General features: G+C 41.4%; 1 protein-coding gene across 1 annotated transcript; it reads left to right on the top strand.

The window, feature by feature from the left end:
• The first annotated feature begins 2,383 nt into the window (after positions 1 to 2,383).
• Positions 2,384 to 11,262, top strand: dusp14 (dual specificity phosphatase 14). The gene is made up of 2 exons (XM_035679478.1): positions 2,384 to 2,631; positions 8,610 to 11,262. The coding sequence occupies exon 2, from the start codon at positions 8,725 to 8,727 to the stop codon at positions 9,358 to 9,360; it is 636 nt and encodes a 211-aa protein (XP_035535371.1). The 5' UTR covers positions 2,384 to 2,631; positions 8,610 to 8,724; the 3' UTR covers positions 9,361 to 11,262.
• The last annotated feature ends 4,017 nt before the right edge of the window (positions 11,263 to 15,279 follow it).

Genomic DNA, 15,279 nt, shown 5'->3' with positions numbered 1-15,279 from the left:
TGATTGAATTTGGAATGTAATTAGGAATGACTCTGAGGCAAGGGCCATGGGTTTATGGATAGCGTAATATCTCCCCCAGGAGCCCTTTGAAATGGGATTGACTTTGGAAGGCATGTCTAATTATGGTTTTGTACACGGATATATTCACTAAGGGCGGCAGATGCAGCTGCAATCTCGAAGGTCTCAGAGTTGCGGCCATATAGATGGTCAGAACGTCTGCCGAGCTCTACGAGGATATCAAGCTGTTTGCTCCAGGGCAGGGCATAATGAGATTTGAAATAACAGATCTAAAGTACAGACAGTATATTTGTTTTCTATATACACCCGTAGCCCACCATGCCAGGGCAGCATTTAAATTGGTAATGTGTGCATTTGTGTGTATGCGCTAAACAAGTGCGTATTATTAGATTTCAAGTCAGGAGCAAATGGAAACATATTCCCTGAGCTACTGCAGAGTGTGATCCTACATTGTTTATTGTTTATGTGCAACTCTGAGTTTGCTCTCTCTCTTTTTATAAGTTCAAGACCTGCAACATGATCGCACAGGTCTCAGCAGGCATTCAAATAAACAGTTGACATTGTATGTTGAAGCTACTGTATCAGGTGTTCCTCTCCTGTCACTTGGATGACACAGCTCCCTGTGTACTAGTTTCAACACATCAGTGCCAGTTAGAGCTGGGCAATGGATAGATTAAATTGAATTTACTTTTTAAAACAATGCAAAAATTTGAGATTTAAACTATGAATGTTATAATGTTTTGATATACAGCCGCTAAGGATGTAAAACGACCCCAATCCACTCAAGTCGCTCATCTACACAGAACGTATCCCAAATGAGAAGAAGGGCCCCCAGTGATAATACATTACAGGTGACAAAAAAAATAAATTAATCGTAAATTGGTTGTGGTGCCATGTTTCCCAATGCTATAGCGTCAGCAAGGTTTAGTGTCAGGATGTTGTTTTATCAACTGGTAGAGGGGGGATCAAGTCATTGTTGTGCAAGTCACAAGTAAGTTTCAAGTATTTCCACTCAAGCCCTAAATCAAGACAGGCAAATCCAAAACTTTAGGATTGTAGTCCTAAACAGGTTACAGTGCGCTCTTCACCAAATGTAATGGCATTTTTTTTGGAAAGAAAACATCTTCTGGAATATTTCTGGGGAATTTGTGGGCCTAATGACATGTTTTAGACTTTATTATTTGGTTTTGGCTGGGGGAACTTGGACTCATGACATTTGTATTCCTAAAATACAGACATTTACAGCCCTGCTGATGTGTTCAGTTTTAGAGTTGATGCTCCACAAACCTCTGAAAACAAACCCACCAGAAATATTTTAAGGGAAAACAAAAAGTCTCTTGTTTTAAAAAAAGAGAGTCTGAATTGTTAGAGCCATCCAAATTGCATTTCAGTCAGGCTTTGATGATTCTACTATTAGACAAGAGGTTTGTTTGTTCTCTGGATGCATCTCACCAATAGTTTTCAGCATTGTGCTTTGGGGAGGTGCTTGATCCTCCCATCGCTTTTTGTATGAGGAGAAACTGATGCCAGGGAGAGAGAGAGGAGAGGAGAGGAAGAACAGTCAGTAGATTTTATATGAGAGGTGACTGTCGGCTCAAACGTTCACTCACCACGACTCCAGTAATTTCATCAGGAAAATAAAATCTGCTTTTTCAATCAGCTTTCAGCAGTAAATTTAAATTTAAAAAAAATCTGATGATAATTACAATAATAAAAGTATTTTTCTTACGCCACGTTTCAATCTAACAAGAAAGAAAGCTTACAGTACAGTACAGTTTCACATACATATATTTATATCTATATAATTTACTACACGCACATTATCAGTAGCCTATTAGACCTGCACTGTATATTCATAGCTCTGAAGACTAATATATACCGCTGAATAATTTTTGTCCTGTGCAATTATTTATTTTTATACCAAAAATAAACGCCTCTACCTCCTGCTGTAACAATATTCCATAATAATGAATATTTCCATCAACCACATCTAAAGCTGTATATAGTGTACATACAACTCTTATTCTCTTATTCTATTTTCATTAGATCTTGTATTTTTCTATTCTAATTATATTTAATGTGTATTTTCTCATCTGTTGTGTTGTATCTGGAGCACCCACTGTGGGATCAATAAAGTCTGAAAGGATGAGGACTAATTGGAATAAAAAGTGCACAGACACTTCATCTTTTCAATGGGAACAACCAATCCAGGACTGTCTTGACATGATTAGACTGGTTAGTTATTGCTGGGTTGAAATCACACACACATGGCCCTGTGTGTGTGTGGCCCTGCTCCTCCTGCCTCCGCCTCTGTGCGGCACTCATCGCTCCTCATACGGAGGCAGCGCTGCCCTGTACACGCCGCTCCTGCCAGCGGAGAACCAGGCGGATGCACTGATGGCTCGTATTTCTGTTGACTTTCACATTATGTTGTTGTGTGTCGCGGTGTGTCTCCCACCACCTGGCCTCTCGCCATCCCCCCTTTGTCCGTCTGTATGATCGGACCGACTGAAGGTTAATGTCCGGAGTGTGAAAAAGGCAGCCTGCCGGATTGGTGCAGGCGGTGAATGCGCTTTAAAAACCCTCCATCTCTGCCCGACTGAGAGTCGACTGGTAAGTTGAGTTTTACATCTGATGGAGGCAGTTTATCGGCGTCAGTTTGAGCCAACGCAACATGGTTCTGAACTTAAATTCAAGCAAAGCATCGGTGCGTTTGAGAATGTGTTTTTATTGGCGTTTATCTGCAGGTTTTATTGTGTTCAGTTTTCTGATGTAAGATGGGTGAAACCTGCCTGTGGCGCTTTTAGAGACATGTTGCTGAATTCGGTCAGTGAGCCATAAATGTGACACCGGTGGGGCTGCTTTTCTATATCTCACACTTATTAAGATCCGTTACCGACACCTGAACTTGTTAACGCACGCGCATCTCTTCGTCACGCGCACGAGGACGAGCGGCGCGTGCGCAGAGGAGCGGTCCTCGTTCAAGGCTCAGTCATAAATTGTTAAAAACTTGTGGAGTCATTCACTTTAAAGCTCCGCATTTATACACACACACACACACACACACACTGTGGCCCTGAAAGACACGAGAGGTGTTGCATTTTCGGTCTTAAATATTTAAAGTTTGTCAAACAAGCACGTTTATTTCCCTGCAGAAGATACCGTATGTGGTTTAAGACTTGGTGAAATATCCCTTTACAGATGTGTAACCTGATGTGTGTAGTCAAGGCCTGATCATCACATGATCCTGTATAGATAAACTATATTCATATAAGGGCTGCAACTAACGATTTTATCATTATTGGATAATCTGTTGGTTATGTTCTCGATTAATCAATCATTTTGTCTATTAAATGTCAGGAAAATAGTGAAAAAATGCCTATTTGAATTTCTCGGGGGCCAAGGTGTCGTCTTCAAATAGATTGTTTTTTCTGACCAAAGGTTAAAAAAAAGATATTTTCTTAGTAAATCTCATATTTAAAAAGCTAGAGCTTTTTTTTTTTGTTTAATTTTTTCACCTCTGTTTGTTATTCACTGCTGGTAGCAGCAATTTTGGCTAATGATGACTCTCTCTCATTAGATTTTGAATAATATGTCATGTTTTCATTGTTTAAAAGTAAAGAGTAAAGTCAGATCCTTTATCTGTCTCATCCGTCTGCTGTGGTGATGGATGCAGTAAAACATGTTTTACAACCACACACAGTAGGCCTCTTTGTGTGATATGTCCTGAAAAACTAAAAGGTAAGAGGAATCATTTGTATGTGTACGCTCACCATCTCTCACTATAACGTGTGGCCTTGACTCAGGCTGTTCATGTGAGTTTACATGTGTCAGAGTGCGACATGCTGAGGTGTAACATAGTGGGCCGAGTGAGCGGCACTCTGTTGCAGGGAGGTGCCAAAGCCGAACCCTGTCCTCGTGAGGAATCTCTCCCTCCTGTTTCTACACATCATGTTGACTCTAGCTCCTTTGAGCCCTCTGCAGCTGACATTAAAGTGGTTGTGGTTTGTAAAGCTGCACCCAGTTGTGTTCAGATGTATTTTCCTGCCTCCAGAAATAACCCCCCCTTGTCATTTTCTCCTGATTATCTCGACTGTAGACAGCAGAGTCACTTTCAGAGATCACTCAGACAGAATAAATGGATTGGCTTTGATTGAAAGACGCTGCTGAGAGCAGCGTGTCTGCTTTGCACCTTTTCCAGTCATCTCAGCATTTCATTCATCTTACTCCTGCGGCGTGAGGCGGTGTCCAGCAGGAATTTGATGTTAAGTCCAAGTCCCAGCTCGGATCCAGGTTGTCGTTGAGGTTTCCACGTTGAGCGCTGTGAGGTTGCCGGCAGGTTTGATGCTCTAGTTTTCCTGCAGGTGGGTCACGTTTCCAATTTGTGTTAGCGGAGGTGGAACCGGACCCCTGAGGAATCTCCACCCCTGCAGAGAGAGCTATGGAGATGTGCGTAAGAAGATTTGTGAGGTAGGACCACCTGTTGACAGACCCAGAATGATTGAGAGAGGGTTGTTTTTTGTAACATCAAGAGAAGAAGAAAGAAGAAATGTGGGGTTCGATTTGCCTCAGGAAGATGTGCAGTAACACAGAGAAAGGTGCTCCACTGACCCTCCTCAGTGTCTATTTTTTTTATAAATCCTCACATTAAATTTGATTGGCAGCGAGCTGCAGTATCCCCACTATCGCCAACATTACAGTAAATTTTTCTCTGGCGACAGCCTCTGCATAATTCTCCCTCCTCTGCTCCCCACAACCTCACTCCTGCCCTGCCTGGGGTATAAATAACCATGTGGATGGAGCAAATCTCAGCAAAGCCCGGCGCTGTGGTACATCAGCACTTTGGAGAAGGCCAGGGATTATTTGGTTTTCTTATCTTCCTCATCGCTCCGTTGATGTGGCTGCTACTGTCTTATACTGTGGTCAGTAGGTTGCCGCAGCAACAGAGTTTATACTTATCCCGTATATATGTGTGATGAATTAATGCATCAACTGTGCATCCTACTGAAGCAGAAAGTCTTCTGTTCGTAGTTCACTTTTTCAGGTTTAGCAAGATGCCACTGTTATTGTAGACTGATAGCAGACTCTGAATCACTGCCCACATCATGTTTTTTCAGCGATTCAGATAAGTCTGGTGTTCTCATTGATTGCTGTTTCTCTGCAAAAAACAACCGCGTTTTGTAGGTGGGACTAAAAAAAGCAACACACAGATATATAGATTGTTGTAAGACTATACCATAGATCAACCTCTAAATTCAGCATTAAATGTCCTGTGTGTAACATTTAGGAGGCTCTATTGGTAGAAATGGAATATAATATTCATAGGTATGTTTTCACCATTAGTGTATAATCACCTGAATATAGGAATTGTGTTTTGTGATTGGATAAACCATCTTGAGCGAACTTCAACCAATCAGATCAACAAACCGTATGCTGTTCTTTGCTCTTCTTTCAAATAAAGAAATACTCTCCAGTTGTAATATAACTCATACTAGCAGTATCTACGCTAACCTCTTAGCCACCGAGCGAACAGTCAGTCAGTCAGTGGTTCGCAACCACTGTGTTCAGACACAAGCTCGTAGCTTAAAGCCTGGCAAGATAGATTCTTACATGATCTGCCAGTGCTGTAGTACTCGAGTCTGGTCTTGAGACGTTATTCCCATTGTCTCTGACTTGGACTCGTTCGTATTTGCACTCGGACTTGGCCATTTGTAATGGTTACCAGGCAACCAATGTCACTTGCAAGTGTATACCTGGCTGCCTAAATCATCTCATTGGTAACGGCTATAGCTATTTTATTTTTTTGTCTCAGTGGACTTGGACTTCAACCTCTTTGAACTGAGTCTCAACTAGTCCTGGTCTTGGACTTGTTTTGGACTCCATCAAGGTGGTCTTGACTACAGCACTGCCAGCTGCCTTGCAAGGTTACAGAAAACCTGCCCCAAAAGATTTTTTGGGCCATTTGGAGGACCACAACAGGCTGTAAACTCACTGTAGTGGAGTGTAAAATGGGTGTATCAGAGCTCGAGAGTGAACCAAAAGAGTTAAGTTGCAGGCTAAACCAAAAACATGCCGAATGACACTAAAATACTCAGTAAAGCTGAACTGCAGAATCGGGTGAAAATTCTCTGCTTGTTTATCACTAAAACTACACTTTTTTACATTACACACAGTAGTCTTTTTTTTTTTTTTTAAGTATAGAAATGTATGGATTAGTGCAGCTTTAACTGCCCCTAGAAACCCCTAATGCATCTATGTCGACTGAACACTGATACATGATTCACTAATGATTGATTAGAAGAAGCTAAGCCCCGAACAAACAGGAAATGGCTAAAAAACACGATGCAAGACTGAATAATGTGAAACAGACATGGCAGTTCAGTCTGATTATCAGTCTACAGTTGTTATAAGATATACATATTGGTGCATTTCCTGTTTGCCTTTATAATGACCATGTAACATTTTATTTACTTATCAAAATATAAGTGTTGTTAGGGGGACATATAGGGCTGCAACTCATAATTATTTTAATTATCAGTTAACCTGCATTTCCTAAAGTTTCCTAAAGCCCAAGTTGGTGTCTAAATATCCCCAACCAACATAAGAGAAAGAACAAGGGATATACAACACAGATAAGTTTCTCCTACTTAGTTATCATGTAGAATGTGATGCTTCCTGCAGAAAAGCTGTTCACACTTTGGTTCAGTGTCGCTCTCATGTATGTTGGACCTTCCCCTGAAACACTTGTTTTCCAGAGTCTGGATCACTTTATCTGTTGTCTCATCACTAGCAGCAACCAGTGTGAAGGAAGGTGGAATCCGCTGCACCACAGCGCAATCATGGTAACCATTTCAGAGGCAAAGTGCAGGTTGATTGGCAACCAGGAGTGAGCCAAACAAACTGGGCCCAAACGGAGGGAGGAGAGTGTTGTTTTTAGCCTTTGATCCTTTTTTTGTTGGTTTTATTTTGGAAAGAGATGCAGACCATGCTGAGGTGGCAACACTGTGGTCAACAGGAGGAGAAGATGTAGAGGAGAGAGAAGAAGAAACAGTATTTCTGTTTGTACTGGACACTTACTTTTTTATTTTCATGCAAACAATTGGCAATAAAACTTTAAAAACTGAGGCTACACCCTGTTTAATATAGACAGAGAATATCTTGTAGGGAAAACTAAAAGATTTGACAGCTGATCCCAAAGCACTTTCTACTAGCGACCCTTCGTCACCAGTTGTGATCATCTGTGATCATCTTTATGACTGCTTCTGGCAAGGGGATATGGTGCCATTGACAGACCTGAATAAAATTACAGATTTCTCTGGGTTTGAACAGTTGGAAACATTTGGGATATGATGTTGCACAATATAACAAAATATATAACATAGGTTTAGTGTTTAAGGACATGTTAATGTGGAAATATTACACAATATAGCTTTAAATAATACATGACCCCATCATTGATTGTAGTCACGTCGTTCCGATTTTCACAGTTTAATTAATAAGAAGAATCCCAGTCTGTCATCCACAGTCTCTTCTCAGGTGACAGCAGGTGATTTTCTTCTGCAGGTTGAATTCCAGTTTAAAGCAGTTGACCTGTGTGTCTTGTTAACCAGACTGTAGCAGAAAATGAAAGAAAAAGACCTGCTGGCCAGACTGGTGCACATAGTGTGGATGACGCACGACAAGTGCAACAGTGTGTGCAGTAGCGCCTGGAGCTGTGGGCTCTCTGCTGATAACTTAAGTATTAATGCAGGAGGCTATTTCCATCATATACAGTGCAGCCAGAAATGTCACATTACGGTTCCCCATAATATTTTTTTTTCTTCACAATCTGCGTCGTGCATCTTCATGTTCATGTTACAGCTCATAAACACGAGGAAGATCGTTTTGATCATCCTATTTGGAAAAAGAAAATGGAATTAGATGAATAAACTTCTGAAGATTTCGTGCTTGAATGAAGTGTTTTATCAGCACACTTTGGTATGATCATACAGTATATTATTACTTTCCACCCTGCCGTTTGGTGCCATCCGAAAAGACATTAACAGCAGCAATAGGCAGAGAGAGGAGAGATGTAATCTGTATGTGAGGGCTGTGGATGGATGAACATGAGGTGAGTGTATGTCTCCGGGGGGTCTGTGCTCACATGGCAGAGGGAGGTTCATCTCAGTGTGCAGCACGGAGGCCATCTGACCTCAATGTAGAGAAACATACAGAAGAGATAAACTGGTCTCTCCAGTTGAGATATAAAACTTTTCATCTAACTGTGGATTCATGAAACCACTTTGATGTAAAGTGGAGACTGTGGATCACTGGGTCACAACTTCACAGCAGCATGCTTTTGAATTAGTCAACTATTGTGACTGATCTGTAATTGTTTTGTCTGTCTGGTGCGATGACTGCAAAATAACATTTCCTAGAAACAACTGTCTCAGCACAGTGCCATCCAAAAAAAAAGTGCTTGTTGCTCGGAGTCTTGGCAAACAACTGCGATGTTACTCGTCCTTGTGAGGTGTTTTTATGTTTGTCAGCCTGCAGTGAAACAGAGAAATGTTTAATTTAGACTGAAAGTGAAATGTGTTTGTGTGTTACAGGAGCTGTCTGGCTGGTCCCACTTGCACTACTATGACTCTGAGCTCCTGAATATTTTGCTTTTTAAAAAGAAAAAACCCAACTTGTCATCCCTCTTGAAACCCATTTGATTCCTCAATGGGTTCCCGCAGCCAAGGCTTCTTCCACCATCACCACCACCACCACCACCGTAGCTCCATGATGCCTACTGTGGTGCCGAGGCTGCTGCCTGAGAGCGGCAGCCTGCTGGGAGGCATCGCACAAATCACCCCAAACCTCTTCCTCAGCAGAGGGAACGTGGCATCCAACCGCAGCCTGCTGCTGTCCAAAGGCATCACCTGTGTGGTCAACGCCACCATCGAGCTCCCCAACTTCAACTGGCCTCACATGGAATACGTAAAGGTCCCTCTGGCGGACATGCCCCACTCCCCCATCTCCTTGTACTTCGACAGCGTGGCCGATAAGATCCACAGCGTGGGACGAAAGCGAGGAGCGGTGCTGGTGCACTGCGCAGCGGGGGTGAGCCGCTCAGCCTCTCTGTGTCTGGCGTACCTCATGAAGTATCACCGTGTGTCTCTGGCCGAGGCCCACGCCTGGGTCAAGGCCCGCCGCCCCGTCATCAGGCCCAACGGCGGCTTCTGGCGCCAGCTCATCGAATATGAGAGGAAGCTGTTTGGTAGAAACTCTGTTAAGATGGTGCAGACGCCCTACGGGGTCATACCTGATGTTTATGAGAGGGACCGCAGGAGCCTGGCTCCGTACTGGGGCCTGTGAGAGAGGCTGTGCCAACCATCCACAGTGAGGGATCGAGGAGGAAAGTGAAGTTGAGCCCTCTTGCCCTCCTGGACTGCAGGTTCTTGCGTGTCCAGGACAGGCGAAGTGAGACGCGTGTGAGTGTACATCTTTTGTGAAGCTTATTTAATAAATACTGGTGCGTTTGGACGGAGGGAGTTCAACCAAACCCTGGTTGTTGATGGTCATCCAACCAGTTGCCTTCATTTAGTCTTTGAGTGGGAGCAAGGCGACTTCCAGCCCAGAATCCTTAGGACCAAAGGATCGATTTTGGACCACAATGATGTCAGACACCAAAATAAGATCAGAGTGTGGAAGTGGGTGCTGTCTATCTCCTGGTCTGTCTGTCCAGTTCCAGTGGAGGACAAGCGCTCTGTGAAGGCTGAGACTCTGCAGCTCTGACAGCGATGTGACTGAAGTCCTTTTCCTGACGTGGTGTCATGTGGTGGTATTGTGCCAGTTTTGCAGTAGTCTTTAGTGTGAAGGGCAGCAGCATGCTCTCAATTTATAGTAGCATTTAAGATAAGTGTACAGAAAAAAAACTACTATATAGACATTATTTTATTGGATATGTACTGATAGTGAGGGAAAAAATGATTATGGGACACTTTAAGATGTTAGTATATCTACCTTTTTGAAGGTGAAAATCTAGAAGATGTAAGCTAAAAGTCAGGTTTAGGGAAAGTTCCTGTGTACCACAGGGTTGACTGTTCCATCCTGTGACCACACTATGTTATTGTAGTGCTATTTGATGCTGTATTTAAAAAAAAAATATTTGCTGCCTCAAAGGAAACTGGTAGCTCTATGATAGATGCGTGGAAGACTATTTTCTATCCTACTGTTTTTGCCTTGTGTCCATATTTGGGTAAGGTTGCAAAAAGGATCAGTACTGATTTTATTTCTCTGTGTGAAGCAGCCTACTTTTGTGGTTTGTGCTCTTCTAAAGAGCGATGTCACATAGGCTGAAAATCCTGCTTCTACTGTCCTACTGTTCTTGCTGTCCACACTGCAGAGATACTGTTTAGCACTAAATAGTTGTAGGGGTGAGACAAAGAATTTCTACCACACATCAAGATTTTGCCACCAATTTTATCACATTAAGGAAACATAATGCAGTGATTGTTTGGATTGTTGAAAATGTCCTATTTTACTGGGTCCTGTGGAGTAAACCAAAGTTATATTCACATTGAGTTTTTACATATTTTAAATCCAGCATTAGACCCAGTGTCGACATTAATCAGAGAAGCTACAATCAGCTTCCCAGATTTGGCACTTCATGGCTACCGTACAGCCTGTATGGTGAGCCCTGTGTGTGGTACAGGAGCCAATTTAAATGCTTCAATGATGCAATGCTAAGTAAAGCGGCATCAGTGTGTGTTGCATTTTAATTTATTCTCAAATGGCTCATTTTGTCCAAAAAACCCAGATATAAAGATATTTACAGTCGTATAAAGCGGAACAAAAGGAGCAAATTCTGACATTTTAGATGCTGGAACCAGAAATAAATGATTATGAAAATTGTTCACAAATGTAATAATTATAATATATATGTTAAACCATCGTTGTGGTTGTTGTGGGCAGTGATACTCGTGTCAGTTTTGTATTGTGATTTCTTGACTCTCACCCCTACGCTATATAGTGTAATATCACTGTTGGATGTGGTCAGACATCACAGACTGCACGCAGCAGTGAAGTTGCGTGGTGTCGAACGTAACAGAGCTGACATTTTAAACCCACAGAGATGCTTTTTTCCAACAATGCCACAATAGATTAAGTGTGATATTACAATTTAAGAAAAAGACTTAAAGTTTAGGGGTAAATAATTGTTAGCAGGAGAAAGATGCACAATCTGTAATCTGACTTCAAATAATTTCCTGCCCCAAGAGAGTCATATTAAAATAATTTAAAAAAAGGAGCTCATGTCACTGTTTGTGTTCACATTTGACCTCTACACAGTATTTCATTTTACTGGATTCAGAGTAAAATTTGATTTCAATTAGCAGCTAAACTTTCTACTATCTTTTTTTTGTGACGTCTCTGAGATATTTTTTCACATTTTTTTGAACAGACTGCTGCGTTTCCTCCTCCAAAGGCCTCTTGATGTTCACTCTGCTCAGCCATTTACCCCAAGAGATGTCTTCAGATGTCAAAGAAATGTTCTGTCATTCATTTTCATTTGCTGCATCTACAGAGCAGCAGGCAGATATTGATGAGCGCTATTTGTCTTGTGCCCACACTTCTGAGGGACCTCCGGAGTGGTCTCCAACAATGAATTCCATTACCCAGCGAGACGAGGCCCGTCTGATGACAGGCCGACCACCACGGAGATGCACAAGTGATGGGCTCAAATTATACACTGCGCACACTATTTTCTCTCAGCAAAAAAAAAAAAATCTTCTTTTACCTCACCAGCCCCTTTCCTTCGTCTTAATGTGAGTACATGCATAACGTTTCCAGGGCATAGTCAAGCACTAAAAGTAAACACATCCTTCACCAGCAGCAGGATATTATCATCTATCATTAAAGCAGTAAGCAGAGCCATTTGCATCATCCTGAGCATCAGAGGCAGGCCAGGCTCCAGCGGTGCAGGCCATGCAGAACGAACCACGCTGATGAAGTTTGAGGAGATGACATTCAGATGAGACGGCAGCAACTCGACAGCATGCATCAGACCCTGGTGAGCGGTTGCCATTACTTTCATTATATCATAATTTGTCTGGGTTTATTTTGATTAGTCGTTTAATGTTTATAAAATGTCAGAAATTAGTGAAAAAAACCTCTTCATGCCCAAGGCGACATGTTTAAATGTCTTGGTTTGTCTGACCAACCATTTGAAACCCAAATATATTCAGTTTATAGTGATATAAATAAATTGGAGAAAAGACATTAAATCCTCATATTTGAGAAGCTGGAAACACCTAATATCATATCAGCGTGGCTCTAGGGATGGCAATGTCGGCCAGTCGGTTGCAACGTTATTATAGGTAACTAAAATTTAACTAAAAACTGAAACTAGATGTGAAAAAAACCAAAACTAACTGAAACTACATTGTGTACTAAAACTAACTAAAATAACAATATCAATGAAATGTCTTTAGTTTTACTCACTTTGGTCCAGTTTGTCAACACAACAACACAGGAGGTGTTGGTATATGTTTATTGAGACTGGGATGTCTACATGACTTTGACTCAATGTGTTTGTAATACCTGTAATACCTTTTATTTATATATATATTTTTTGGTCTTTTATTGCCTTTAACTGATAGTGACGGCTGAAGATAGACAGGAAAGGGGGTAGAGAGAGGGGATGACACGCAGCAAAGGGCCGCAGGTCGGATTCAAACCCCGGGCAACTGCAGCAAGGACTTGGTACATGGTCGCCAGCTCTACCATGTGAGCTAACCAGACGCCCTGAGCCTGTAATACCTGTAATACCTGATCTGAACTTCTTTAATCTTGCCCCTGACAAAACCCCCATATTATAATAAAAAAAAACTAAAGCTAAACATTTTTAAACAACAAAAATTAAAACTTAAATTAAAATGAACTAAAAAACCTAAATATAAACTTGTGAAAAATACAAAAATACAGTAACTCTGGTTGGTCGGTGCACCGCTTCATTTCAGAAATCGCAACAAGTTTTCATACATACATCCATGATCCAAAGACAAAAGAGTCAGTGCCACTGTGAGGTCGACATTTAAGGTTTTAAGGTTAATTATCTTAAATGATTGGATGTATTCTTTAAAAATTGTTACAGTTAGCCAAGACACTAGAGCAGGGGTCTCTGGCTTTTTACATTGCATACCACCCACTGACAGTATATATAAGGTACTACCTGAGAAAATATTAGGCTCTCCTAAGTACCACTATTATGATGATGAGTAGCGACGGCCGACAGCAGGAGGCAGGTATATTCCTATTAAGAAGATTATTTATTGTTGACTGTTGTTGAATTAGCCAGAACTGAAACCAGAGCTTATCTGGTGGAAAAGGGGGTACCCCTGCTCCAACACGATGCTGGTGTTAACGTGTTGTTATCAATAGGTGTAAATCTTGCATTTCCATTTTAGCAAGGCGATACGCACAAGGCCAGTTAATACAAACAAGCTGCTTTCAATGCTGCTTCAATGTCAGGCACGCCACCCTCGTTATAGTCATAATTTGACAACCGGATTTAGCCACACAGCAACATATGCTTTGACTGTTGGATGTGATTCAAAGTGTGCATCACAGTTGCAACAATAAAGGCAGCAGCCACATGGAGAACGCTGCTTATATGGCTGCCAACAGCACACAGTCCCAGGAGACGCTTTTTTTTTAAATCCTGCTACTGCTCTTTCATGTTAAGTTAATAGTAATATAAAGAATCCATAACCGAGCATGAAATAGAGGACTAAAAGAGGGTAAGAAAAGTTAGATTGAGGGTCATCTGAAGTGCAATAAGACCTTGGATGATACAGTTCTGGTCTGTCGTGATTCTTCCTCAGTGAGCAGCTGAATAAGTGTGTGTTCTCTGTGGTGTAACGGTGACTCATCCGTCCGTCGCCTTTAAAGCCTCAACTGTCTGAACTGATTGATAGAGCGGACACTGAGGCACAGGACTGTGAGCCACGGAGCTGTACTCAATTTGTAATGAACGTCTCAGCAGTGAAAATGACTCATATTTTTGTCCAAGTCATAAATGGTTAAAATACAACAACTACAAAACCTCTCTAAAACAGCTTCAACAAACACTAATGATAACCGAGATAGGATTTTTTGTGGGGCTGGTGTATTAGCATTGTTTTAGCTCTGTCTGTAATAGTATATATATATATCAGCTGATCAATAACAAGAAATGCCAAAGATACCGGGATGTTCGAGGTCATTTAGAAACCGTAATGTCATTACATAGTTTGTCCACTAGAGAGCACTTATTGTACATCTTTCAAATTACATTTTAGAGTTATAAAATGGTACAGAATACTTGTTAAGTGTAGAGTGGGAATACTACTTATCTATTTCAAATCATCTCTTAATTTTATTCTCTATCAACAACAATAAATAATCCTCCTCATTAAGAATATGCATAATATGATGCAGGAACCGTCCGTAGCTGAATAGAGTCGGTCTACGCTACTGTATTTTAACGTTTGTAACTGGAGGGCCTAATATTTTCTGAGGTGTAAGGCTATGCGGTGTAAAATGTTTTCATTAGTGTATAATCACCTGAGAATAAGTATTGTTGTGTCTTCGGTACCTTTGAATGAGCCGTTTATATCGACGGACGCCTCTGGTTCCCTTTCATGGAGGCCGCCATGTTAAACCGCCATGTTTCTACAGTAGCCCAGACCGGACAAACCAAACACCTGCTATAGATGGGGACATTTGAGTTTTTTGTGCGCTTCATGGCTACCGTAGTTTCTCCTTCGTGCTTGGAATGGAAGACAACACACTGGTCCTTTAATATATTACAGGGAGAAGACATATAGATATTTTGAAGCTCTTCCTCTATCACCCTTTAAACTTTTAAAACCAAAACTTTTTGCTTTTTAAACTACCTTTTTTGAGCCCCTGTGGATAAATGGAAATGTTATCTAAAGAAAGTAAAGCAGGAAGCAACTCTATTCACACGGATGAAGGCAATCAGTTGAACTTAATGTGCAGGAGCAGCTGTTTTTAATCAATAATGTGACTGTGGCCATGAAATACCAAAGAGCAGCAGTCAATACAGCACAGTATCACTTCAATCTCTCTTCTCTCCCAGAGTGAGAATCATTTCAGTTTGGCATCACAGACAATAGGCGTGAAGATGACAGGCAGAGGAATGAGAGGGACTCTCTGCATTTTGAATTACAGTCTTATTCAGTAATTGATTTCAGCGCCTGTAATTTTCTGTAATCCCGGTGTTCACCGTGA

This window comes from Morone saxatilis, unplaced genomic scaffold, assembly GCF_004916995.1.
Source record: "Morone saxatilis isolate NCDOM2014 unplaced genomic scaffold, NCSU_SB_2.0 Contig8, whole genome shotgun sequence".
NCBI lineage: Eukaryota > Metazoa > Chordata > Actinopteri > Moronidae > Morone > Morone saxatilis.
The sequence above is the reverse complement of the archived record's forward strand: the minus strand, read 5'-3'. Positions and strand labels throughout refer to the sequence as shown.

What these genes read in the sequence shown, in the direction of transcription:
- dusp14 (XM_035679478.1), top strand. Translation starts at nt 8,725, where the DNA reads ATGGGTTCCCGCAGCCAAGGCTTCTTCCACCATCACCACCACCACCAC.